General features: G+C 35.1%; 1 protein-coding gene and 1 long non-coding RNA gene across 2 annotated transcripts; both read right to left on the reverse strand.

The window, feature by feature from the left end:
• Window positions 1-4088: 4088 nt before the first annotated feature.
• On the reverse strand, window positions 4089-11278 carry LOC105323179 (growth hormone secretagogue receptor type 1). The gene is made up of 2 exons (XM_011422176.4): window positions 11073-11278; window positions 4089-7594 (listed from the first exon to the last, which is right to left on the reverse strand). Exon 2 carries the CDS (start codon window positions 7577-7579, stop codon window positions 6374-6376), a length of 1206 nt encoding a protein of 401 aa, XP_011420478.3. The 5' UTR covers window positions 7580-7594; window positions 11073-11278; the 3' UTR covers window positions 4089-6373.
• An 821-nt stretch (window positions 11279-12099) lies between these two features.
• Window positions 12100-12880, reverse strand: LOC105320913 (uncharacterized). The gene is made up of 3 exons (XR_004603996.2): window positions 12812-12880; window positions 12541-12609; window positions 12100-12217 (listed from the first exon to the last, which is right to left on the reverse strand). It is a non-coding gene; the product is annotated as an uncharacterized lncRNA (long non-coding RNA).
• Window positions 12881-25986: the final 13106 nt, after the last annotated feature.

Genomic DNA, 25986 nt, shown 5'->3' on the forward strand with positions numbered 1-25986 from the left:
CAATAAAATCCACTCCCGACAGTACTTCAGTACTTTGATTTACATGATCCAAACTAGTCTCAGTGGACCTCAGTCCTATATGATCAATCTCTGAAACAGAGAAACAGCCCAATGTTAAAACTTCCCTATTTTTAGAACCACCGCATAGTGAAGTACCATCATATAATGAAGTATCAGCATGTAATGTTGAACTATCAGCACGTAATGTTAAAGTACCATCATATAATGTTAAAGTATCAGCATGTAATGTTGAAGTATCAGCATGTTATGTTAAAGTACCATCATGTAATGTTGAAGTATCAGCACGTTATGTTGAAGTACCATCATGTAATGTTAAAGTACCATCACGTAATGTTAAAGTATCAGCACGTAATGTTAAAGTACCATCACGTAATGTTAAAGTACCATCACGTAATGTTGAAGTATCAGCATGTAATGTTAAAGTACCATCATGTAATGTTGAAGTATCAGCACGTAATGTTGAAGTACCATCATGTAATGTTAAAGTACCATCACGTAATGTTAAAGTATCAGCATGTAATGTTGAAGTATCATCATATTATGAAGATTACCTACATAAGGCAACTGAGGCGTTCCATAATAGTTGATAAAACTGCAAATCGCGTTAGCCATCAAGGACTTCATCTTGACGACGCGAGGGGCTGTCAAAAATATCCTGGACCGGAAATATTTGATAAAGCATCATCCGTTTGACAAAGCTTAGGTTTATCACACGCGTAATATACACTAAACGTACGAGACAGAACCATTTTAACAAGAGCTTGGACTTTGCGTAGTTGTGTAAAACAGCAATGTGACATAGATCTGTCTATTTCATTGTACGCCACTCAGCCATGGCTCTTTGAAATCAACAAGATTTGTCTAGCTTTTGAGTTTTAAAGACTACGTAATCGGTGTTTATTTTGCTTGAAACCAGCGTCATTTTAAACATGTCTCGACGCAAGAAATAGATAGGTACGCCCAAGGCCTTGTTAAAATGGTTCTAAATGGCCCTATCTGTCTTTTGAACAAAAATTATTGTCTCGGATCACAGAAAAGCGGTGATCAGTCCATTGAAACGTCACAAAGACTAATCCGTCTTTCTGAATCTTACGACTCTCTGAAAATCTGATTTTACCGTTCAAGCCTATAGTTTGGTTTTTAATTATCTCGGTTGATGGGAATCGCATTTTATGACTTTTATTGTCTATGTAGAATCAAAGTTTCTTAATGCATTTTTGTGTAGGACCTATTGATTCCCTTAAAGTGACTTGTTGGCGCACTTTCCGTTGTTGATGTCGCCATTTTAATTCTATTCATGTTATTGTGACTCTTTCGCTGAAGTACACACGTCTAGATTTATACTACATGACGTGGATTACTATTACCGTGTGAAAAAAAATCTCGCCTCCCAACAAGAAAATAACTCTGTAACTTCTGTTAAAAAACAATTCTTTAATCAACCAGTTTTCCCAAATACACATAAATCAGTTATTTTCTAATCTTTTTATTTTTTTTCCATTTTTTACTAGAAATTCCATGACGCTAGGAGTCTCATGGGTGTCATCAAGGTTCTCTGTATTTGTATTGTCTACTTAAAACCCGCAGTAATTTTGTAATTTGAACGTTGTTGAAAAATGGCCGATGTTTTTTACGTAGTAATTCAAAGGGGGCGGGTGGTCCACAAATTACCAACCAGATTTGCCTTAAAATTTTCAAATATTTAATATAAAAAATTGGGATCTTTTTTCTGTATCTTTCTACTCCGAACATAGTAGATGTACTGCTGTTTTTTTTTATTTTGCTACCTTTCGTCGCGACCAATTAAAGGTAAATTGACGTCCAGTACAAGGGATTAATTATCAATATTATGCTTTGTTTCTTCAAACGGATATATTGTTCCGAGCATGAAGATTTCTAATGAAGAAGGAAGTCCCAGAAGTTTTAAAATGAATGTTAAGAACAATTAAATAATAAACTGCTTTCTTTTGTGGTTCATAACAAAAATTTCTCTCTCTCTCTCTCTCTCTCTCTCTCTCTCTCTCTCTCTCTCTCTCTCTCTCTCTCTCTCTCTCTCTCTCTCTCTCTCTCTCTCTCTCTCTCTCTCTCCTTGTTCAATATGATAAATAATAAAGTTGGCTAATTTGATTTCACCTCCTTGCATAACAACTTATCAATGGGGAGCATTAATGAAAGATTAATAATGGTTTCGTATTTTCAGCAAACATCATGCACAAAATTCAAACTAACGAGCATTGAATTCATAGATCTGTAGTCGGACAGGGAAAAGTTTGAAAAGTTCTAAATCAGTTTCTCGATCCTAATAACATTTGTGATGAATGATGTTTTGGAGCCTGGGGTTAATATTTTGTTATTTTGTATGTTCTTAGGTCATTAGATTATTGGGATATAAGCAAATTTTTACCGATATTACGAAACATTTGGTCGATGCTGGTGCAAGATGAAACGGATATCGGCAACATTTTACGAGTTGGTTTTGAATGAGCTATGCTGTCTGCTTGACCCAGTATCAAGATATATGGCTTTTTAACGGAATTTAACAGTACTGAAAAAAAAACTACATTCGTAATCATTGTAGGTTGAGTATACATCTGATTTTACAAACTTTTTGGATTTGTGGATTACTAAATGGCATATTTTATTCAAAGTAGTAAGCACTTTAAGGCATCCAAATTGAACAAAATACTTGGAACAAGATTTACTGCTCATTTTTCGAAGAGTTGAAATTGAAAACGTTAATTCCTACATGTACATTGTATAAATTGTGCTCATATATTTCCAGTGATTGATTGAATAGTTAGGTCGCGCTTCTTATGTGTTGAGCATTGTGGATTAACTGTTGCTACAGTGTGTCTTTAGTGAAAACCATATACATTTAATAAGGAAAATGAGGTTATTCTTTAGGTATATTACAGCCGGAAGCGTGATCAAATCCAATAAAGCCCGAAAGCTTTATGATAGATTTAATCAAAGAATGATTCTTTACTATATATATATATATATATATATATATATATATATATATATATATATATATATATATATATATATATATATATATATATATATATATATAGCAATTGTAAGATTGGATATTAAATTACTGAAATGTTTATACGCTTTTTTCATTTGGTTAATCATTTAAACTCCAATTACGTTACTTACGCTGTGTGTCAATGATGAAATTATAATAATTCGATCCGCATTGTCATCATCTACATGTACAAAGATATTGGAAAATGTAAATATATGCCATATATCTATGCCATATTTTAGATTTACATATGTATTTAAATCAGATTTTACAATCATGTGCATGCCTTTTAATTAAGTATAACATTGACACAACGTAGGAAAAGATTGAGTGGGTTTTAGTACCATACAGGGAAACGCATATCTTTCAACAAGGATCAGGACATTTGATTGTTAATCAGCTGTACATGTTGAAGTTTTGAACATCATGAACATTTAAAGGTTTTTATTCTTTCCTTCTCCCCTTTGCCTTACTATTGAATTGTTCGACATATTGGAATTGGGTTAAAAGCAGAAATAAATAATTCTGACAGAAGTTTACAAAATTAGTCTACAACGTAGATGTCCAAACTGATATAGAAACAGTCAACTAGAAATATTTGAATGCAAATTCGAAATTTTGGTGACTATGTCTGAATAATAGATGGTAATTAATGCAAAATCTATTGGAGAGGCTTCTGTATAGAATAAGTTTGCAAATTCAATTCGGGGTTTTGGTGATTAAGCCTTAATAATAGATGGAAAATGAAAAAAATCTATTGGAAATACCTTTGTGTAAAATGTACATAGACCCCTGGATTCAATAGATTAAATATTTTCTGTTAGAAACTAGCAATTATATCATATTCTGGATATTTTTTCATCTAAACAATATTTTATGAGAAGCATAAACAGATGGGACATATTTAAGTCCTCTCCTTTGGTCAAGGTCAGTAATACATAGATGTACATCTTAAATATATTTATAGTGTAGTTATATAACATTAAATCTAATTAAACACATTTATATAACAGTTATAAAATATATTTATTTAAAATATTATTCCTTATACATATATAACTTTACATCTTAATACAAAAACTACTACAAACAACGATTTTTAAACAATAAAAGAATATAAAAAAAAAAATAAAAGAATGTGAAATATTCGACTCTTTGTCATATAATTTCAACACAGAAAATTTAATTACCTTTAGAAAAAACAAGGCCAAATTTTCTAATCATTTGGAAAAATAAGTATTTTCAATTGGGTATTCTCATTTCAATTTATGGCGAATTAAAAAACCCCAAAATAAATGGTATGGACTATATAAAGAGAAAAAAGAACACAGAAAAGAAAACATAGATGAAATTTCTTAATTCTACCTCTAATATTTACAAATTCACGATTACGATCAGTCATAAAAATCCATATAAAAAATAAGAAGAAGACAACAAACAGATTGCCACGGGTTCATTGAAGGAACATTTTAATGTTTTAGTTTACGTATCCCTTTCAGTTTTTGCAGGGTGGGGTGTCATTACTAAATCTTTTTCACGAGTCTGTGTATTTTAACTCATATGCTGTGAGATAACTATATTTTCTGGATTTATTGTGATGAGTTTTAAAAACACGCCTCTTGTGATCTATTTAGAACCATTTTAACAAGAGCTTGGACTTTAGGTAATTGTGTCAAACAGCAATGTGATGTAGGCCTGTCTATTTCGTCGCTAGCCACTCAGCCGTGGCTCTTTGAAATCAACAAGATTTGTCTGGCTTTTGAGCTAAGACTACGCAATCGGTGTATATTTTGCTTGAAAAAAAGCGTCATTTATAGCTTGTTTTGATGCAAGAAATGGATTGTTACGTCCTACTGAAAAATCCAAGGTCTTGTTAAAATGATCTGTTTTTGCAGGGATCACAGCCTGAACAAGTTCATCCAGGGGTGCCCGGGGGAGGATGGGCTTGGCAGGGCAAGGCATCGGGGAAGGGGTAGCATCGATGTTTTCTAGTCCTTTTAATTCATACCGCAAAAACATGTAGCATGAAATAGAGACGCTATGTACAGTTACTAGACGCTAAACTAAGGGAATCACAATTCACAGGTTTTTTGTTTGTTTGGTTTTTTTTTATACAAGACCGATTATCTAATTTTGCAGTCATTCGAACTCAAGACTTTTTTCACGCCTTGCATCCAACCATGCATTCTCCCATTTTATATTGATATTATTTTCACCATTAGAATAATACATGTACTAGATATTCTTATTACTGTATATATCAAGTTAGTTTGTGGTTTCTTTTTAAGTGAGCGAGGTAGATATTCGCGTGTTAAATGCAAATTAAAGGAATATATGTGCATGTCATGGGGGATTTACTCATAGTTTTACATTGGGGTAGTAGTTATAATTATTAGACGCTGGTTTTAGACTGGGTCGAATCATAACATAACTATTTTGAATGGTTGTAGAATATGAACATATTATTGAGCACGTGAATCTTACCCAGGATATTGTTATTCAGTCCGACAATCGACATCTAGAACAAAACAAATAAACAAACTAGATACTACATGTATATAACAAACAAACAAACGACACATCTGCCATTAGGAATAAAGTAGACAATCAAGGTTTTCATTATCATCAAAAACCTGGGAATAAATTCATCTTTGTTAAAATATTATATATCTATCTATACCGTTCTGCCATTAAAAGTCACATTAAATGCTGTCAATCACGGGATGAAATGCATGATATTGTAAGATCCACTTTACGTGCGTGTATACCCTGGGACTTTGTGCGGCAGCAGATCTAGACAGAACTTGTCAACGTTTTATTTGATCCCGATGTCATCTTTATGGAAAATAAATAGAAATTATCGTATTTAATATGTCCAAAGAAGACTGAACACTCTTACGACAAGGAAAGGTCATTCTTCAAATACGAAAACGTGTTGTCCTTTTCCAGACGAACTTAATATCTTTCTTGCATCCCCAAAGACTGATTAGTCATAATTCAAGTCGTTTTTAAAATACACAGAAGGGAAAAAATTGTGCAGAGTTCTCATTTGTTCTCCAAACGTATTGCAGTAATTACAAAAGGGTTAGAAAAAATAAATCTCTGAACGTCAAATAAAATCCGTTGAGATGTTCTCCCTAATTACTTAATCATCCCACAAAAATTCAATTATACGGTTAACCCATTAATACACGTTGTCGCCCGACCAACAATAGCAAGACTAGTTTTCTTTGTACGTGTACACAGCTTCCGCATGATAAATCGTGATAATGAAATGTCATATTTTTCAATCCCTGAGTAGATGGTTTCAATGGTTAACTATGTGACCGTGTTACTGATGCTGTGATTGCAGGCCGAATCATGTTCGACCAGTGTATGGTTACTTGGCGTTGATGTGACAGACATCTGATACCGGGACGATCTAGTTAGTGTGGTCCTCGTGGTTGTGGTGGTATTAGATGCACAACGCAACATACTGATAAAGTGTTTGCGGAATTTCTTGCCACTGAGAAAATATAAGTAGAAATTGACGGCATGGTTCAGGTCGGTGAGGACAAACACAAGCTGATAGATCAACAAATGAAGAGCTATCTGATAGTTACTCTTCTTATAATCCCAGTATCCTCTGGAGATGAAGAAGACAGAGTTGGGCAGGGTCAGAAGTGTGAACACTAAAGAGACGGTGACCAGCATAACTGTGATCTGATTGTGCTGTTTGGTTTGCTTCTGCTGGAGATTCGTCAAGTCTCGCTGTTTCTTCACAGAGTCCCGTATGCCATTAATGATGAAGAAATTCAAGATGATCAAAGCACAGAATGGGGCCACAGAGAACGCCACCCCATCCATCCAATACCAGATTTTCGTCATGAAGAATTCGTGGTCTTTCTTTGTTGAACATTGATATTTTGAAAAAGAGTCGTATCCCTCGTCAACCGTGGCAAAATGGTGGACGTTGAGCACTATCATTGCCACCGCTATGACCAGCAGCGCAGTTATGACCTTTGTCTTGGTGCAGATTTTTTGTACTTTCATGGGAAATCTAATGGCAATGAAGCGTTCTGTTGTCATTGCAACGAGAATCCAATTTGCGTAGTGTCCTGCAAACTGACCTATAAAGACAAAAAACTGACATCCCAAATCAAACATTTGAATGTCGAAATAGGTCAACTGATAATATAATTCTTTGATAACTAGAGTCAATGTGTCCATGCTTGCCAATGCTATCATAAAAATTGAAGAGGAAGATAATGGTTTCATTTTCCAGACTGTAACAAGAGCGGCAATGTTCCCGGGGATACCTATACCACATATAATGTACAGGTAGTACTTATTGATAATAAGTGCTACTTTAAACTCGTCGAAATCCTCAAAGGAACGACCCGCAACTCCGACGGTGCTTCCACAGTCTGTCGTGGAGTTGGTCGGAAATGTGTTGTTGTCAGTGTCATTCCCCGGAAGTGACGTAGAAACGCACTTTGACAATGAAGTAATGAATAACACTGCTGTTTGCGTTGTGGTATTCATCTTCTTGTTTTAAATCTGAAAAACGAAATAAATCTAAAAAACAAAATAACTCTTAACAACTGAATTTTCACAAGTTTTAGTGTAGTTTCCCCCGTCTTTTTCTCTAATGGGATGAATTGTGAAATAAACAATTTAATTTTCCTCCTAAAATCTGTGATGAAATATAATGAAATATTTACACAAAGCTTGTTCGGTATCGATTTGCAAAGAACATCAGATGCACGTTTTGTTTAAATCATCAACTGATCAATTCAGCATAGACTAAAATCATATTGCTGAGCCAAGATACCTGAATGACGGGCGTCGTTTTGATTCAAAGTCAATTCCCGTAATTTTGCCATTTTGTTTCTGTACATACTTGATTATTTTTGTTTAGAGAGCGTAAATATGAATTACTTGTCAAAATGTTTTTGTGGTTTTTACAGTAGACCACAGTACCATCTCTTCGCATACACCGTGTTCTTGTTGTGTTTCACCGCGTGGATTTTCCCGCGGTAAACAAAACTACATTAACATTTTCATCGTAGACTTTAGTACCATCCATATCCTGTTTTGGGTAAGTACTCTTTAGCAGTAATGTATTTTTGCATTTCAAACATTTTTGCAAGCTGAACATGACCACTATAGTAATTATCCATATTTGGTCATTGGTATTTTCATCATAAAACATTACCACGAAAAAAACCCAGTCGGACAACACTTTCTTTTAAAACTTCCTTTCTGCGAACTTCCTTTTGGAAAAGGTATTTATGGAAACAATAGACATTGATTAAAAACAACAAAAATCATGACAACTAAAAGAAATCAATCTGATCAAAATTCGAGTTATTTTTATTGGAAGGAAGAAATTTTGATGATTCGTAGCCCTATTATTTGGTCAGGATTAGTCAGATAGTTACCAAAACAAACCTGAAATTGTTTGTCAGCGTACATCTCACGACATTAGAAGGAAAGGATTATCAATAACCAATTAATCAACTGAGTAACCCTGCTGACTAAAAGCACAAACAAAAAATAGTCCAGGGAAAGTTCTGATTTCTTATTGTTTCGGTATTTTGATTTTGTTTGATTTTTTCCAATAATTGAAGGGTCTTTGTTGAGAGCACACAGAGTGCTAATTTTCTGACGTCGTTGCCCTACAGATTGCCAGTATTATAGAAGTTAGCAACACAGTTCTTATGATTTTGAACAATCGTTCTTGATAACTTCTTTCAGAAAGAACTAAAGCAAACCAAAGGAGTTTAAAATTTAATCTTAATAATGACTTAACTCAGCTTCCAATAATGCAACCCGCTAGTACGAACAATGATAACGAATCTCAATTGCTAATAATTTTAATTTATAATGAAAGGTCTTTTCGTGCAAGAAAATAGGTGTCGGAAGACAAAATTTCTGAAGAACCATGTCTATTTTATGTTTGTGACTGCGCGACTAGATTGGTGGGGGATTACCCATCCCTTTAAATATAGTCCAAAATTCTTGATTGACATTTCTCATGCTTTAGATTGCCTGATAATTAAAACATAAAACGACAACGAACAAAGAGAAATTAAAGCTAAATAAAGCATTTGGATCTAATGGATCTAATGGACGTGAAAACGGGGCGTCATTTCCTAATTGGAAGACGAATCCACACAATTTCATGTGCAGTACCAAAAATTCATTGTTGCTGTTGGTTTCTAGTCTTTTGTTTTGTAAGCCATGAAGATTCGCCCGAGGACATAAATCAAGTTAATTTCATTGCCGTTCTCTGGATATCGTCACAGACTAGGGGGTGAAAGTTTTATAAATCTAATATATAGGCCTATAGTATACCGAGAATCTACGCCTCGATATTGGCTAACACAAGGGACACATCGCTCTCCGACTCGGATGCAAACCCCACGTACTTTATATTCTGTCTGCTAATGCGGAGTGAGCGATATGCTACAGAGTGATATCTAGATTGTATATTTCTTTTCTTTTACAAATATTCCAGATGATGAAGATATGCTTTTATTTTTCCCAAGGGGTTGCATATCTTACTCTCACGAGCATTAATATTGATGATTTATCGCGGGAGACAGAGTGCTTAAGTTTAAAAAAATAATTAGCATCGAGATTTGTTTGATAAGTTTCGTCCATAAAAGTATAGGGAAAACTGGTGTAAGTTATGCAAAAACTCTTATCATCTGTGGCAAAATGAATAATAAACGTACTTTTCACTTTATGAAAAAGGCATCAATGTGCTACACAGCATCAGTAAAATAAAAGAACCAGGATAATGATAATGTAGGGATATTTGAACCTATTTTTTATTCTCTGTAAATAATTAATGGATATAATATAGCAATATATAAAAATCGTTCAACTGGTCGATGAATGTACCATTATTAATTGTGATATAATATATTAAAATAATTTATAAAACATACACACAAATAAACTTGTATATGGTGCAAGACAATTATCCACTTGTTAGCAGAGCTTTGAAATGAAATGATTTTTATTAATTGAGCCATTAAAAATGTGTACTTCCGGAAATTCTCAAACATATGTTGTTCAAATTTGAAACTACTCTTTGCATTGACTTCCAGGTATATACATGTATGCTTGCTCCCTTTCGTTTTGTTTATTTGTTTTTGTTTTTTGTTTCGGTACAATAACCCCCCCCCCAAAAAAAAACCCCCCAAAAAACAAAAAACAAAAACCCGGAAAACCCCCCACCAAAAACAAACAAACAAACAAACAAGCAAGCACATTAAGATTTTGGGGGTAGAATAGAATACATATGTAAATCTGTAGTCTCCTTGGTATTTACAAACCGTTATAAATATACAAAAAGTAGTTATCTATTATTTGATACTATAGAGTATTAACATTAATAAAGCGCGTGACTATCACATGGTAATCGCAATCAAAGGTGATTTATACTTTTTGAAGAAGCCTAAAAGGTTTAGCAAGTAAAAAAAGACAACTTTAAGATATATAGATAAGGCGATAGGTGAAAATGATTATGGAGTGCACCAATAATAAATCCAACTTAATTAAATGACACTTGATTTGTTGCATTTGCTGATGGTTCCTATGCTTAATTTATAATGACGCTTCAGATATTGAAAAAGACAAAAAAAAAGCAAAAAAAACCAAAAAAACCCCAAAACACAAGCGTTTTGTCCTTAAAGTCTGTGAAATTGATTGTCTATATTCATGTTTGCTTTGTGAAAAAATTAAATTATAGACAAAATTGAGTAAATGTTTGAATATTATTTCATTAGGCTACAATGTATAGATATGGTGTATTATTTTCCTTTTTTTTAAATTGATATACTTGTACACGTAAGAATAAAAAAAAATCGTTATATTTATTTGTATATTTTTGCAATGTACCTATTGGGAAAAATCAAAATACAATAAATAACGATTAAAGTAAATTTTGCCAACTTTCAGATCAATTAATTTATATATATAAAAGAAAATTTGATTAAAAGATTAAATATTATCCTATACTCACCGGAGACAAAGAAACAGGAAACTTTGTAGGCAATGCGTCCACTGTGTAGTGAGAGTTGAAATGAATCTGTTCCCATAGAAGCGTTAAAGCCATTTGAAACAAACCTATATCGTCTGCTTCCACCAATCTTCTGCGTCAAGAATCGCTTTGATTGACAGCATAATCAATGCCGAATTTCAAGAGTAAACAAGACTCAGACGACCAAATGTAAGTTGTCCTAAACCTTTATCACCTACGCATATTGTTATGTTATTGTCTGTTCGGAGTTTTTGTTTAGTTTAAGATGTCTTCAGGGATGTGGAGTTTATACAAGCAGTCAAAATGTCAAATCTGAATAAGACAACACGGAAGGTCTTGAGAGTTTAGAATTGCATATATTAAAGATGTTCAGCGTTTATTAGTTTTTTGGCCGGATTTTTTTTTTGGTTTTTCTTCAAGTGCTGTTAACTTTTATTTTGCTGACTTTCTAAATAATTTTTGGCTGCAATAATTATTTTGCTGGAGAGATGCAAAAATGCATATCATAATTATCGTTACAGATTATTTCAAGGTACGTGAAGACAGAAACCTACTTATAAAACTATGGCTTTTGACGAATTTTATCGGTCTTGGCCCCTGCTGTATATTGTTTGATTAGAAGATGTACAACATCATTTCTAACATAATTAGAAATATCAGTTTCTGTTTTGCTTGGAGACATCAGACGCTTTCTCTTGCATCCCGTTGCGTCGCGGGAGATAAGGTGTTATTCCCATCGTGTTCTTGCTTACTGGCAGGAATTCAAGACTGCCATCGAGTCCAGAATGTTTTACTTTATAGAAAGATGCTTCCGTCTATTATTTGCTCATTAACACTAATTATTGTAATCACTGCCGTCGTCATCAATTCAATATCATCATCAACAATATCCGCTGTGGGACGTTTCATTGCATGGGGTACTTGTAAAATTAAATTTGGGATTCTGCAGTGGATTCAATAAAATTGACCACAAAAATCATTTCATTGTTTCGGTGCATGGTTGAATATCTACCTGTAACCCGGGGTATTTGGGTTGATCTTAAGTCCGTTGTGGATAGAAAGTTGAGATGAATTCAATTTACTTCTTTATTTGATGTAATCAATTACAAAATAGGTATAAATAAACCCTGCAATAAAATAAATGCGAGTTAGGAAAGATAACTCTTACAAGCATGTAGTTTTGACAAAATATGAAAATATTCCTCTTTACAAACTAGACTCAAAAATATTTGTGTCTATATTTAAATTATCTGCTTATTAAATAAATAAACAATAATAATCACATCTGTATAAATAGAACTGTACGTAATCATGTCAAACTTATTTCACATGAGTTTATAATTAAATTGTAGAAATATTAATCAGTTTCATAATACTACTAATACTATGATATATATTCATATATAACTATACATGAACTAAGCTTTAACCATGTTTAAACAATGCTTACCTCACATGAGGTGTAAAGGTTGATTAGGAACAATATTCAGGATGTATAAATAATACTGTAGTTGATAATCTAAATTTAAGAAAAGAAAATACACTTACAATGCTTTGTACTCACTGATCAGACTGAATTTTACTATTAAACAAACTTTCTGATATTTAGTCATTTCATTTCTAAGCCAATTATATACTATCTTAGATATCTTTATAAATAATCTCACAATAAAACTGTATTTAAATATAAGGTAGTATAAAAAAATTGTAAATTAACTGACCTGATAAAGAATGTAAATTTCAAGTATACACAAGTAGACTTCCAAATAGGAACTGGTTTAACAAAGAAATGACTAAATATCAGAAAGTTTGTTTAATAGTAAAATTCAGTCTGATCAGTGAGTGCTGGACTGGCGTGCCAGAGGACCCGGGTTCAAACCCCAGCAGAGGCAGTAAGTGTCTCTGTTACATACCTGTTTTTTTAACTGCCAACACGTATGCTTTATATCATTAGACTAATTCGGTCTACATCAATTGTACATAAGGATTTTAATGTTCTTCTATGTAATAACGGCTGTATAAAAAAATATATTAAGTGATTAAATTCGTTCAGCTTTATGCCTGTAGAAGCTTTTCATGACTAAAGGGTCTTTAATTCTGTATTATTAAAGATACATTATCGGTTGTATTTACGACTTTAATAAATATTTGTCATAAATAAAAAAAAGTTTAATGATAATTTCTTGATTTTTTGCATTAAATAATTATTTGATATGGTATTGAGAACTACACATAACTCGACGTTTTGTGTACGTCCAAAATCAAATAAAACAGGTTGTGCATGAAGAAAATGTAAAAACTAACCTCATGTATTTAAATAAATATTCCTACCGGTTGTGTTAATAACGATATAAATAACTGATAAAATGAAATGTATCAACTATCACAAAAGCCAACAAACTTGGGAAAAGATGTATAAATGCCAGTATGAATGAACATTATAGAATGGGAGGTATTCTGTTCAATTTCATATTGATAAATTGTAATTAATATTTCCGAGAAAAAAAAGATTTTATTTCAGATATCGTCGAAAACTTCTATACCTCTCCATCTCCTCAATTTTGCTTGTATACACGGATGAGTGCTTAAAATAAAGATGCTGCAGAAAATGTGTCCATGATATGTCTCAGGATACCATGCCCTTGTTCTGCAGTGTAACAGTGTTATCAAGATTTAGGCTCGGCATATTTTGTAACCAATCCTTGACTCCCTGAAGAGAAAAAATGTAAATATATACACAAGAGCCCCAAAGAGAAATGATGATGTGATAAAAAAATTTTTAATGAAAATAAGTTTAAATATGAATGTGGATAAAGATGTTGTTTGGCTCCAAGCATGTAAAGTCCATATATACTAGTATAAAGTAATGTTCATACCTAATCCTTGTGTCTTTTATGTTCAGTTAAATTGCAAGATTACAACAATAACAATGTGCCTAGTCTATTCCTGCTCAACATACATGCAATAAACAAGAGGATTCAGCATACAATTTAATTCTCTATGGAAGATGCGGTGTATACAACCAAAAATAAAAATCAGCTTTTTACGAGTTGATAGAATCAACTCAGTTATGCCAATGCTAAGGGTTTCCCCATGTATCGAGTCGAAGCACATTTTCGATTCGAGTATTTCGTATACATATGGTTATATTTTTGGGGATTCTTCTTGAAACTTAGATAAATCATGAATAAAGACTTGGGGTTTTAATGTCCAGGGGTGCTTATATATTTTTCCAGCATGGTCCTACAATGGAAGTGGAATCTCTGCTCTACCACTTTGATGCTACATTGCGGGGGTGTTGGACCGCTTAAAGTTCACAAAAAGACTCTGCACTGTAGTGGGATATTACAATGAGTCCCTTAGCGACACCTCGGCGATAAAAGGCGAGCAATTCTGACAACGCCAACATTAAAGCATAAAACTTAATTTGAGTTGAATCTGATTATTGCATAGAGTATGAAATAACTAAAAAAAGGGGCCAATCATATTATTTCTATGAAAGTGTCTATCATTAGACAAATGAGCAGTAATTAGCTTCTAAGTATACATTTAATTATCAACCCTGGGAAAAATCGGGCATGTTTTTGTAGAAAAATTAAACCTTGGCTACTTTGTCTTGTGGTCTTGGTATTTTCTCTATCGAGGTTAAGTAATGAAGTTAAAGTTTCACCTTTGTAATTAGCCTCATTGACTGCATCTGTTCAAAGATGAAAGGAAGAGATAAGCCGCGCTGTTAATCGAGAGGCCTGTTATCGATTAAAAATCGATTTCCATTAACCTCCATTATTACACATCATTCACGTATGTATTCTACATCATTTGTTTTCTTCTATGTTCATTGCAATGAAGTGACTGATTAGACAATAAAATTCAATCTCTCTTGAAAATTCCGTCCGTCAATCGACATCAAACTAAAGATTCATCAGAAACAGCGGCATTGTCCCTCTGAAGCCATTAGTGGTTTTTTTTTATATAGAGAACAAGCAATCATAAATTACCAATCGAGATATGCAGATGGAATATTGTACCTAGAAATGAAAATGATATTTGAATTAAATATAATTAATAAAAAAAAAATATGTCTACTAACTTAATTTCTACATACTTATATTAAACATGTGTTTAAACCGCGGGGAATCAGTCTCAAAACAATCAGTTAATAAAACATTCAAAAGAAAACCTTTTTTCATGTATATCTACGTTAAAACTAAAAAAAATGGTACAAAGAGCAACTAGAACTGAATGACTGGAATTTATACACCCGCAAGGCTTATTTTATTTCAAACAGGGCAAGTTCTATTTTAATTTCCTCGTTTAAAACAATTAAAATAAGTTTTGTGAAGCTGTACATTAAAAATAAATCCCGAAAATCTAAAAGAATTCTTAAAAAGCTTTTGCTTTTAATAAATCGTAAACTATTCATATTTGTTTTTTTTAAAATGCTGGATTTTTAGGATTAAGATACCCAGGTATAACAGTATAAAAGAAGTCATAGTCCATTTTACAGTTTATCATACTTTCCTAAACATACTAAGATAACTGCCCTCTTTATGGAAATGAATTCAGCCGCAGCACATCTTTGGAGACCTATTCAAATCTTAGGATTTGATAACCCAGTAATAATGCATTATTGAGTTGATAGAACACTAATTAAACATATATTTGGTTATAGAACAAGAATAATCCAAAAACTACACGTAGCTTGATATGTCTGTGATGTTTACAGTAAATTTAAAAGAATTAACTTCCTTACTTTTCAACATTAATAGGGGAATTAAACTCATAAAACCATCCCAAGTATATGAGGTCATCGTCTCTATATAAGCACAATGGTATCCAGTCACTGTGACTTATATATACTTTGTCTGTCTATACTTTGTCTGGACGCTCTCCGGAAGTCATAGTTCTTCCATTGCGACATTATGACACAAAACGTGACTGGCGTAACCATACTGTACACATCTTTGAAGTTACTCTCTGGCAATATAAAGCAACCATCACAAAAGGAGAATAGATAACATACAATTGTACATACAACGTTTAAATATATAGTGCTATTAATACAAGCGTTGTAGATGAACACTACAAGACAGCGATAAGAGGAAGGAAAAAAGCAAGTCATAAACAGTGAAGTTTAAAGAAACATACAAAATGTATTGTGTTCAGCAGGTAAAAACGTTTAATTAAAGAAAATGGACGGCAAAAATATAAACCAAATAATTAATACATTTCTTTTAATTTCAGAGACAACACAAATGTAATATATGTGAAAATAAATGGAATTTTTGTAACACGACTCTACATAAAAAATAACAACTTTTTTGCATCACGTTTTCTTGCAAATGAAAATTTGAATCTGCAACAAATATTTGTTTTATTTATTCAGAATCAGGTTTTTTTTTATCATTTCCGCCGCCAATAAAAATGATATATTTTTGATAACTTAATGTAAATCTCTGGTCAGTGAGTGAAAACATAAAAAATAAAGACAATTATTGGAAACATGAGATATCAGAGAGGCAAATGGATCGTGTTGTTCAGTCATATCTTATCCAATTGGCATAATTGTTAAATCGCAGTGAGAAAAGAAAGTATTAAGGTGAATAACAAAACACCAAATCACAAACAACTGTACATGTGAAAATACAGCTCAGTTGGCTTCTATTGATGGATATAGATATTGTACTTTCTGTTATAGTAGCCCTCCAAGGCTTCAGGAATATTTCTGCGAATATCATTGAGTTTTGCCTATCATGCAATATAGCATGCTAGCGTCTGTTCTCGAGAGTTGCACAAAGGCATCAAGTGATTCGGTGTTTTCTTCAACTTATTACTTATCTGGTATCTCGTATCTGTGCAGATGGTGCAGCAGACTTCATTAACACGATTTCGTGAACGGCTTTATCTATTTACCGGTATGTAATTTAAAAATACATGTAATTAGCGCATGTACCTGCAAGGTACTATATATATTCCTGGTACATGTATGCAGATACCCAGTAACAGTTGAACGTACACAATACAATGTTCATAGCAAGATCAGCAGATCATTGGCGTTCATGTACAACATAAAATTGTAATTTAGACAATTTTATTTCTAGTAAGGATGGCTTTAAAGAAAATTACTTTTGTTCAGCTGATGATGGAGGGAATTGGTTTTTTTCTGGGTGTCTATCAGAATATAACCATGTATCAATGTATAACGCTACACAAGAAAATGTCCATAGTTATGTTGTGAAGATGTATATTTCTAACATGCAAAGTGCCCAGTTAGTGAATAACTCATCAGGCTGAGTTGCATCAATGACAGGATTGACGAGAACGTCCTTCTGTAATCAGGGTATCTATAAACTGTCGATTTGCAGGAGGATAAAACGTACGCTCAACTAGGACCCCAGCACCCCTGCGAATGTTATTGTCATTTAAATTTTAAATCACGTGGTTTTATTTAACCTTTTCAGTTTCGCAGTTAATTAATATTAATAAATTCATAGCCATGTTTGATGCTTGTGGTGTGCAGTACCATGTTTTTAAAAAAATAATGGGTGAATGTTTTGCATAAAAACTTAGTATATCGAGCCATTTTCAAGGAACATTCTGCACAAAATAGTACAGTCTGTTTCACTATAAGTGTCATTACAATAGTCTGTCCCAAGTTATTGCTTCCATCAGTTTTTGGTGATTTTTAATAAAATTACACACACTTGTGGAAGAAATACAGTTAAAAATCGTAAAAAGGGAATATATCCAAGATATCTTCATTGAACAATTATCCATTTCCACTTAGAAAAATTCACAGGAAGGAAAACAGATTCCTTACTGAGATTTATAATAGGGAATGTTTACATCTTCTCTCCATTCGGAATACACTCGGAATACATCGCGCAATTTTTTAACGTTATCATCCGGGCTTATTTATGGCTGTTGCAATGCAAAATCTCCGTAGACTTTCAATTTCGGGATGTGTATTGAAACCTGAGGCGGTAGAGGGGGCGTTTCAAAACAGATAATCTGGACATTTTTTATATTAGTGGATGAACGTAGTTTGAGCACAAAGGTATTGAAACGGTTGAAAGAGTTGTCTTCCCTTGTTTGTATTTTTATTATCAGTAATTATTGTAAATAGTGTACTTAAAATGTCAAATGATTAAAAGAGTTATTCAAGTATTTTTATTATATAAAAACAAAACAACAAAAACAGTTATTGTAGTTTCTTTTTAGTCAGATAGACTTATAAATCGAGAGAGTATGTTCGGATGTTCTTAAACACTTGTGTTAGATATAATACCATTGATTTAAGAGTCAGATGGTGTCACTACTACTTGTTGATGTCGATATTGTATAGACTGTACAGAAGATTTATACGAAAAGTAATCCCTAAGTGCGAATTACTGTGATGTAGAATTTCACAGCCGTGAATTCTGTAAGTAGGAAACTTTGGTTCATTAAAGTTGATTAAGTCAGGTTCTTCGAATGACAAATAGATAGACAAAGTGGCATAGCCAGATTGATTGACCAAGTTGTGTTACCAAGTGGCCGAGCGACAAGTTGCCTTGCCAGGTGGCAAGGGCGGTTGACAAACATAGAAATAGCCACAAGGCAGTGGCTTATATATATATATATATATATATATATATATATATATATATATATATATATATATATATATATATATATATTGCGAATTACCACAAGGCAGTGGTTAACCAATATCTGTATATTTTGAATTAAAGCTTTTCATCATAGAGGCACTTGGCAAGTGTCATTATACTCTTTGTTTGCATTCCCTATAGAACTCGGGAGAACCGGGTACGGACCGAGACGCCTGGTTACAAATTTGGTGGCAGCTGCGGGATTTTTATAGGGAATTATGACGGACAGAGAAAAGGAGTCAGGTGACATTGAGACTACTTTGCGAGAAACACTTGACAAAATGGAAGAAAAGTTGAAGAGGTACCGCATTGATCAATCTACGCCAATTAGTAGCCAATATGACAAAGTGTCATCAAGGGACAGTGGTCTTGCCACTGGTCGGTTAGATGATAAATATGACTATGAAAGGGCACCAAGAGACATCACCCTGACAGATGGTAGGAGACATGGGTATTCTGACAGAGGGACAGATTATCTGTATGATCGTATCTACCAAGGCAAAGGAACAATCTCTCCCCACCAGTACCAAGGTGCAAGACCGAAAGTTCGCTTTGAAGCAGACCAGTTTGACAAGGAGAAGGACTATTTGCCAAGAGACAATTTGCCTTATAGATCCAATGTACACCAGCCTTCCCTTAAATCTGATGTCAACAGGACATTGAATGAAACATATAGAGACGAAAGGGACAGCAAATTGACAGTTAAGCCAGCTACGTATGATGGCGCTAGTTCCTGGCTAGATAACAAGTGTCACTTTGAAGCATGTACCAGTGTCAATGGTTGGAACGAAGAAAAGAAAGGCTTGTTTTTAGCATTATCCCTACGAGGTCAAGCTTAAGCAGTATAAGGTGACTTGCCTAAGGACAGATGAAAACACTATGAGACACTTGTCAGGTCTTTACAAGAAAGGTTTTCACCTCCTAACCAAACCGACCTGTACAGAGTGCAACTTAAAGGAAGAAGACAAAGGCCATTAGAGACTCTTTCGGAATTAGGCCAGGCCATCAGGCGGTTGACTAACTTGGCATACCCAACTGCACCTGGCGAAGTTCGTGAAACATTGGCTAAGGATCAATTTATTGATGCCTTAATTGATTCAGACATTAGTATTCGAATCAAGCAGTCTCGTCCTGCCAATCTAAATGAAGCCATTAGCCTTGTTGTAGAACTGGAGGCATATAACAAAGTTGAAAAATGAGATAGAGAACTCAGAGGACACTTGAGGACAGCTATTGCAGATGAACAACCCCAACTAAATGGTATCAATGTTGATCACAAGCTGGAAACCTGGATGAAGTCAGTAGAAGAAGGAATGAAGTGCATTATAGAAGAACTGAAAGAATTAAGAAGCTCTAGACAAAAGAATAATGATGACAGATGGTTTCGAAGTGACCGTGCAAATAACAATAATCAAGAGTGCAGGTGCTATGAATGCAAGCAGACAGGACATTTTAGACGTAACTGCCCTGAGCTACGCAGAAGACGGAAACAACATGACAGTCTTGATAAAGGCCAGAAAGATAATGCACAAGGTGATAAGAATGCAGCGAGAAGACCAAATGTGTCAGTTGGCCTTGGTTCATCAGTTGAGGAATGTGGACTGTATGTAGAAGTTCAGGTACAGGGAGAAAAGGCAAAGTTTCTTGTTGACACAGGTGCTACTGTAACACTGGTATCAGAAACTCTATACAAAAAGTTACCAGTGGCAATAAGACCTAACTTGCGAGAAGTATCTCAATCAATATGGACAGCTAATAGTACCCCACTTTCCGTGCATGGGAAAGCAGAGTTCAACATTTGTGTTGACCAGGTGACATGCTACAATGATGCTATAGTTGCAAATCTCAAGACTGACGGTATGTTGATGTCAACAATGAGACACTCATTATCAAGGGGCATGAGAAGCAAATGGCGATAGAAGGGTTCCTTGGCTGTTTTAGGATAACAGCTGCTAAAACAGTTAGCATTCCGCCAAGAAGTGAGGTCATAATACCCGGCAAAGTTTGTGTGCCAATAGGTTCCCATATTCCATCAGGTGAAAGTATAATGGAACCAGTTGACCACATTGTCGGAAAGCAATGTGCTTTGACTGCAAGGTCAGTTGTTTCTTCTGGAGAAACTGTTCCCGTAAGACTCATGAATACGGAACAAGAATCAACAATCATTTATTCAGGAACCACAGTAGGACAGCTTTCTAAAGTTAATACAGTACAGAATATGTTGTCAGATGAAGATCCCCAGAGTGCAGACATGCTGCGGAAGGATCTGGCAGAAATGTTGCAGAAGACAGTAGACACTCTAACACCCGAAGAACATGAGGCAAAAGCATTTTTATTAAAGTACACCTCTTTGTTTACAGAAAATAATTTTGACTTGGGCAGGACAGGTGTTGTCAAGCATCACATCAATACTGGTGATAGTCGTCCTATCAAACAGCATCCAAGGAGGGTACCTGCTCACTTGACAGAGGAAGCAGATAAAACAATAGATGACATGCTGGAGAGAGACGTCATCAAACCATCCAATAGCCCATGGTCATCACCTATTGTCATGGTTAAGAAGAAAGATGGCTCATATAGGTTCTGTGTGGACTATAGACGCCTCAACAGCTGCACCGTTCAAGATGCATATCCTCTCCCGAGGATCGATGAATCCTTAGACCAGTTGTCTGGGTCAACTTGGTTTTCTACACTTGACCTTTGTTCGGGCTACTGGCAAGTAGAAATGGAGAGTGCAGACAAACCCAAAACGGCATTTGCAACGAGGCGAGGTCTTTTTGAGTTTAATGTAATGCCTTTTGGCTTGAGTTGTGCTCCGGCTACATTCGAACGCCTCATGGAAAGCGTGTTAGCGGGTTTACAATGGGACATTTGTTTAGTCTACTTAGACGATATCATTGTCACTGGTAAGACTTTCGAAAATATGTTGGAAAACCTGGGTAAAGTTTTTGAAAGGCTAAAGAAAGCCAATTTGAAATTGAAGGCCAAAAAGTGTTGCTTGTTCGCCAAAGAAGTTACTTATCTTGGCCATGTCATTTCTGAAAAAGGTGTCGCCACAGATCCAAGCAAAATAGCTGCAGTGAAAGAGTGGCCCGTACCATCAAACGTCACTGGGATAAGGCCATTCTTGGGTTTGTGTGGCTATTATCGCAGGTTTATCAAAAACTTCTCTGCTGTTGCCAAATGTCTTCACTCCCTGACTGAGAAAGGAAAATCATTTGCATGGACAAAGGAATGTCAAGAAGCATTTGAAAAGTTAAAAAAACCACTTGATTAACTCCCCTATATTGGCTCACCCAGATTTCAAAGTCCCATTTATACTTGATACTGATGCAAGTGACCAAACAATAGGAGCGGTGTTGTCTCAGAACATAGATGGGAAAGAATGTGTCATAGCCTATGCAAGTAGAACGCTGTCAAAATGCGAGCGTAGATACTGTGTCACACGAAAGAAACTCTTGGCAGTAGTTCATTTTATAAAACATTACAAGCACTACTTGTATGGAAAAGAGTTTTTGGTTCGTAGTGACCATGGTTCACTAAGATGGTTGTTTAACTTCAAAAACCCCGAAGGTCAGCTTGCCAGATGGCTAGAGACATTAAGTGCCTTTGATTCAAGATACAACATAGGCCGGGGCTTCAGCACAAAAATGCAGATGCATTAAGTAGGTTACCATGTAGACAGTGTGGATATGATCCATAAAATCAATCGCAAAAGCAAAGTGTCTTAGACAAACCACAAGATAAGTCACCAAAGAGTAATGTCAATGTTGTTAAGTTAGCTTCTGATAGCAAAGATTTATGTCTCAACATCAGGGAAGTACAAAATAAAGACCATGAATTGAAGCAAGTAAAGAGCTGGTTGGAAAGTACAAGCAAACCTGCATACGAGGATACAAGTGGTCTTGGATATGTTTTGAGATCTCTTTGGTCTCAGTGGGATAACCTTGTGGTAGAAAATGGTATCTTATACCGGAAGTATGATGCTGGCAATGGAAAAGCATCTTGTCTACAAGCAATAATACCCCGAAGCGAACGCAGAATTTTTTGCAATATTGCCATGATATGGAAACTGCTGCACATTTGGGTGTTACCAAGACACTAGCCCGAGTTCGACAGAAATACTATTGGCCAGGTTTGCAAGCTGACACTAGAACCTACATAGCTGGCTGTGAAAAGTGCTCTAAGAGAAAGAGTCCACAAATGAGGAAGCGAGCACCAATGAAACTTGTAAAAAGTGGGATTACCATGGACAGAATTGCGACTGACATCTTGGGTGAACTTCCGTTGACTGAAAACGGCAATAAATATATTCTAGTCATTTCCGACTATTTTACTAAATGGACGGAGAGTTTTGCCATGCCAAACATGGAAGCTGCAACCGTTGCTAGAATTATAGTTGAGGAAGTTGTTGTACGATATGGAACACCCTCCATCATCCATTCTGACCAGGGTCGCCAGTACGAGAGCGAACTGTTCTCCGAGATGTGTCATGTCTTACATATAAAGAAGACACGTACCACCCCTTACCACCCACAAAGTGATGGGATGGTGGAACGTTTTAATAAGACACTTGTGACGATGCTTAGTGCCTACGTAAATGATCACCATTCTGACTGGGATATGTTTTTACCTTATGTCATGATGGCATACAGATCATCAGTACATGAGACCACAGGGTCCACACCAAACCTCATGATGCTTGGTAGAGAGGTGACTACACCGCTGGACATTATGTACGAGATGCCAACGGAAGTTAAATATATTCCAAGCAACAAGTGGGCATGGCAACTCAAAGAGACAATGGAGGAGGCTCACAAGTATGTCAGAGAGAACATAAACACAGCTATGGTGAGACAGAAAAGGTACCACGACCAGAAACTATCATGGCAAAAGTTCAAGCCAGAGGATCAAGTTTATGTTTACTTTCCTATCAGAAAGGTCGGAAGATCCCCGAAGTTCACTGGCAAGGTCCATTTAAAGTACTCATAAAACTGACAGACTTAACCTACAAGGTTGATTGTGGACAACGTGGCAAACCACAGGTTGTGCATGTTGACAGGTTAAGACTAAAGTATGACCAGGTGTTAAGAGAAGAGGTTGTTGAAGAGGCTAGTTCTCAGGTAGAAACTAACTAATCTGCTACAAGCAACGTCAAGGCAGATGTTATAAGTGATGAAGGGTCTGAAACAGATGAGATTGACAATGATGTTAACTTGGGTGCAACGGGTGGTTCTAGAATTAGAAGACAGCCTAAATGGCTGCAAGATTATGTCCAGTGGTAAATTGTCTTTACAACAAGTTTTTTTCTGTTGTAGAGTAATGGCGAAGACGAAGACTACCAGTGCAGAACAGCTGAAAAAATGTCCATTCTGTTCCTTTAAAAGTAGAAGTGATTATTCGACAAATAAGAAAGTCAACTACATACGGCATCTAAAAAGAAACCATCCAGACGAAGTTGAGAGAGGTCAAGGCAGCCAACAGTCTGATAATGCAGAGGGTATTAAATCCAGTGAAGATAGTTTATCTAGAGATCTCCACGAGGAGGAGTCTTCGGATGAAGAGGAGTGGCTCTCACAGGAACCCGACATTACCATTGACGAAGAACCGGGTACCAGTAACAAAGAACCAAGAGATTTTATAGCTACCAGTGGACCTTCACCCTGTGAGAAAGCCGTCGACCCTACTGTTAGAAAGAGAACTCAACCCATGCCCGTGTATACACCTGACCGTTGTAAGACACCGAGGCTGGATGACAAGACAAATGACCCCACGTGCAAAGTTGCAGATAAGGCTGTTCAGACAGACCCAGTTGTATATACCAAGTCGATCAAGACAACAACCATTGTCCGGGAGCATGGACGCAAGACAATCACTGTGAAGAGGGAGAAGATGCTGTAGATCATCGGCATATTGACTTGTTAATTTATATTTACTTATTGTTTGTTCTGACAGTAGAATCATGCGGGACGCATATTCTTAAGGGGAGGGAAGTGAAACGGTTGAAAGAGTTATCTTCCCTTGTTTGTATTTTTATTATCAGTAGTTATTGTAAATAGTGTAATTAAAATGCCAAATGATTAAAAGAGTTATTCAAGTATTTTTATTATATAAAAAAAAATACAAAAAAATATAAAAACAACAAAAACAGTTATTGTAGTTTCTTTTTAGTCAGATAGACTTATAAATCGAGAGAGTATGTTCGGATGTTCTTAAACACTTGTGTTAGATATAATGCAATTGATTTAAGAGTCAGATGGTGTCACTACTACTTGTTGATGTCGATATTGTATAGACTGTTCAGAAGATTTATACGTAAAGTAATCCCTAAGTGCGAATTACTGTGTTGTAGAATTTCACAGCCGTGAATTCTGTAAGTAGGAAACTTTGGTTCATTAAAGTTGAGTAAGTCAGGTTCTTCGAATGACAAATAGATAGACAAAGTGGCATAGCCAGATTGATTGACCAAGTTGTGTTACCAAGTGGCCGAGCGACAAGTTGCCTTGCCAGGTGGCAAGGGCGGTTGACAAACATAGAAATAGCCACAAGGCAGTGGCTTATATATATATATATATATATACCCTAAAAAGTTGAATATTTTTCTATATCTTTATAAAGAATTTTATTATAAAGGAGATCAATATAGTATAAAAATGGTCACGATCATCGAACCTCCTTAACAGGTGACCTCTGGTCTCCCTATAGATTAACAAAAAAATTATTACTTCAGTTATCTAGGACCAAAGATGAACTCTGCTGTCATTATAAGTAGTTCACTTTAGATTAACAAAATTATTTAATTGGTTACCTAAGGTAACCTCTGTTCTCCTTATTGGTGTTCGAAGTAAGGTGGCCACTTATTCCCTACAGTTGCTTTTGGTGAATTAATCTCCATCTTCAAAAATGCATAAAGGTCAGGCCTCTGGACTCCTTTTGGATATTTCACTGAATGTGATCAATGGTCTCCCTATATAGATTAATAAGGTTAATACTATTGATTTAGGACCTTAGGTGACCTTGGGTCTCCTTATTGAAGTTCCACTTAAGGTTAAGGTAGTCTCCTACAGTGGCTAACTTTTAGTGATTATCCATCTTCAAAAATGGCTTTAGGTGATCTCCGGTCTTCCAATATATTACCAAAATTATAACAACACTTGATTACATTCTTATTTTCACTTGTAAAAGAGTTCCATAAGTGCTCATTAATACACTCATTTGGGAGAACTATTTTCGGGTGACCCAAT

This window comes from Magallana gigas, chromosome 5 (assembly GCF_963853765.1).
Source record: "Magallana gigas chromosome 5, xbMagGiga1.1, whole genome shotgun sequence".
In the NCBI taxonomy this organism is placed as follows: Eukaryota; Metazoa; Mollusca; class Bivalvia; order Ostreida; family Ostreidae; genus Magallana; species Magallana gigas.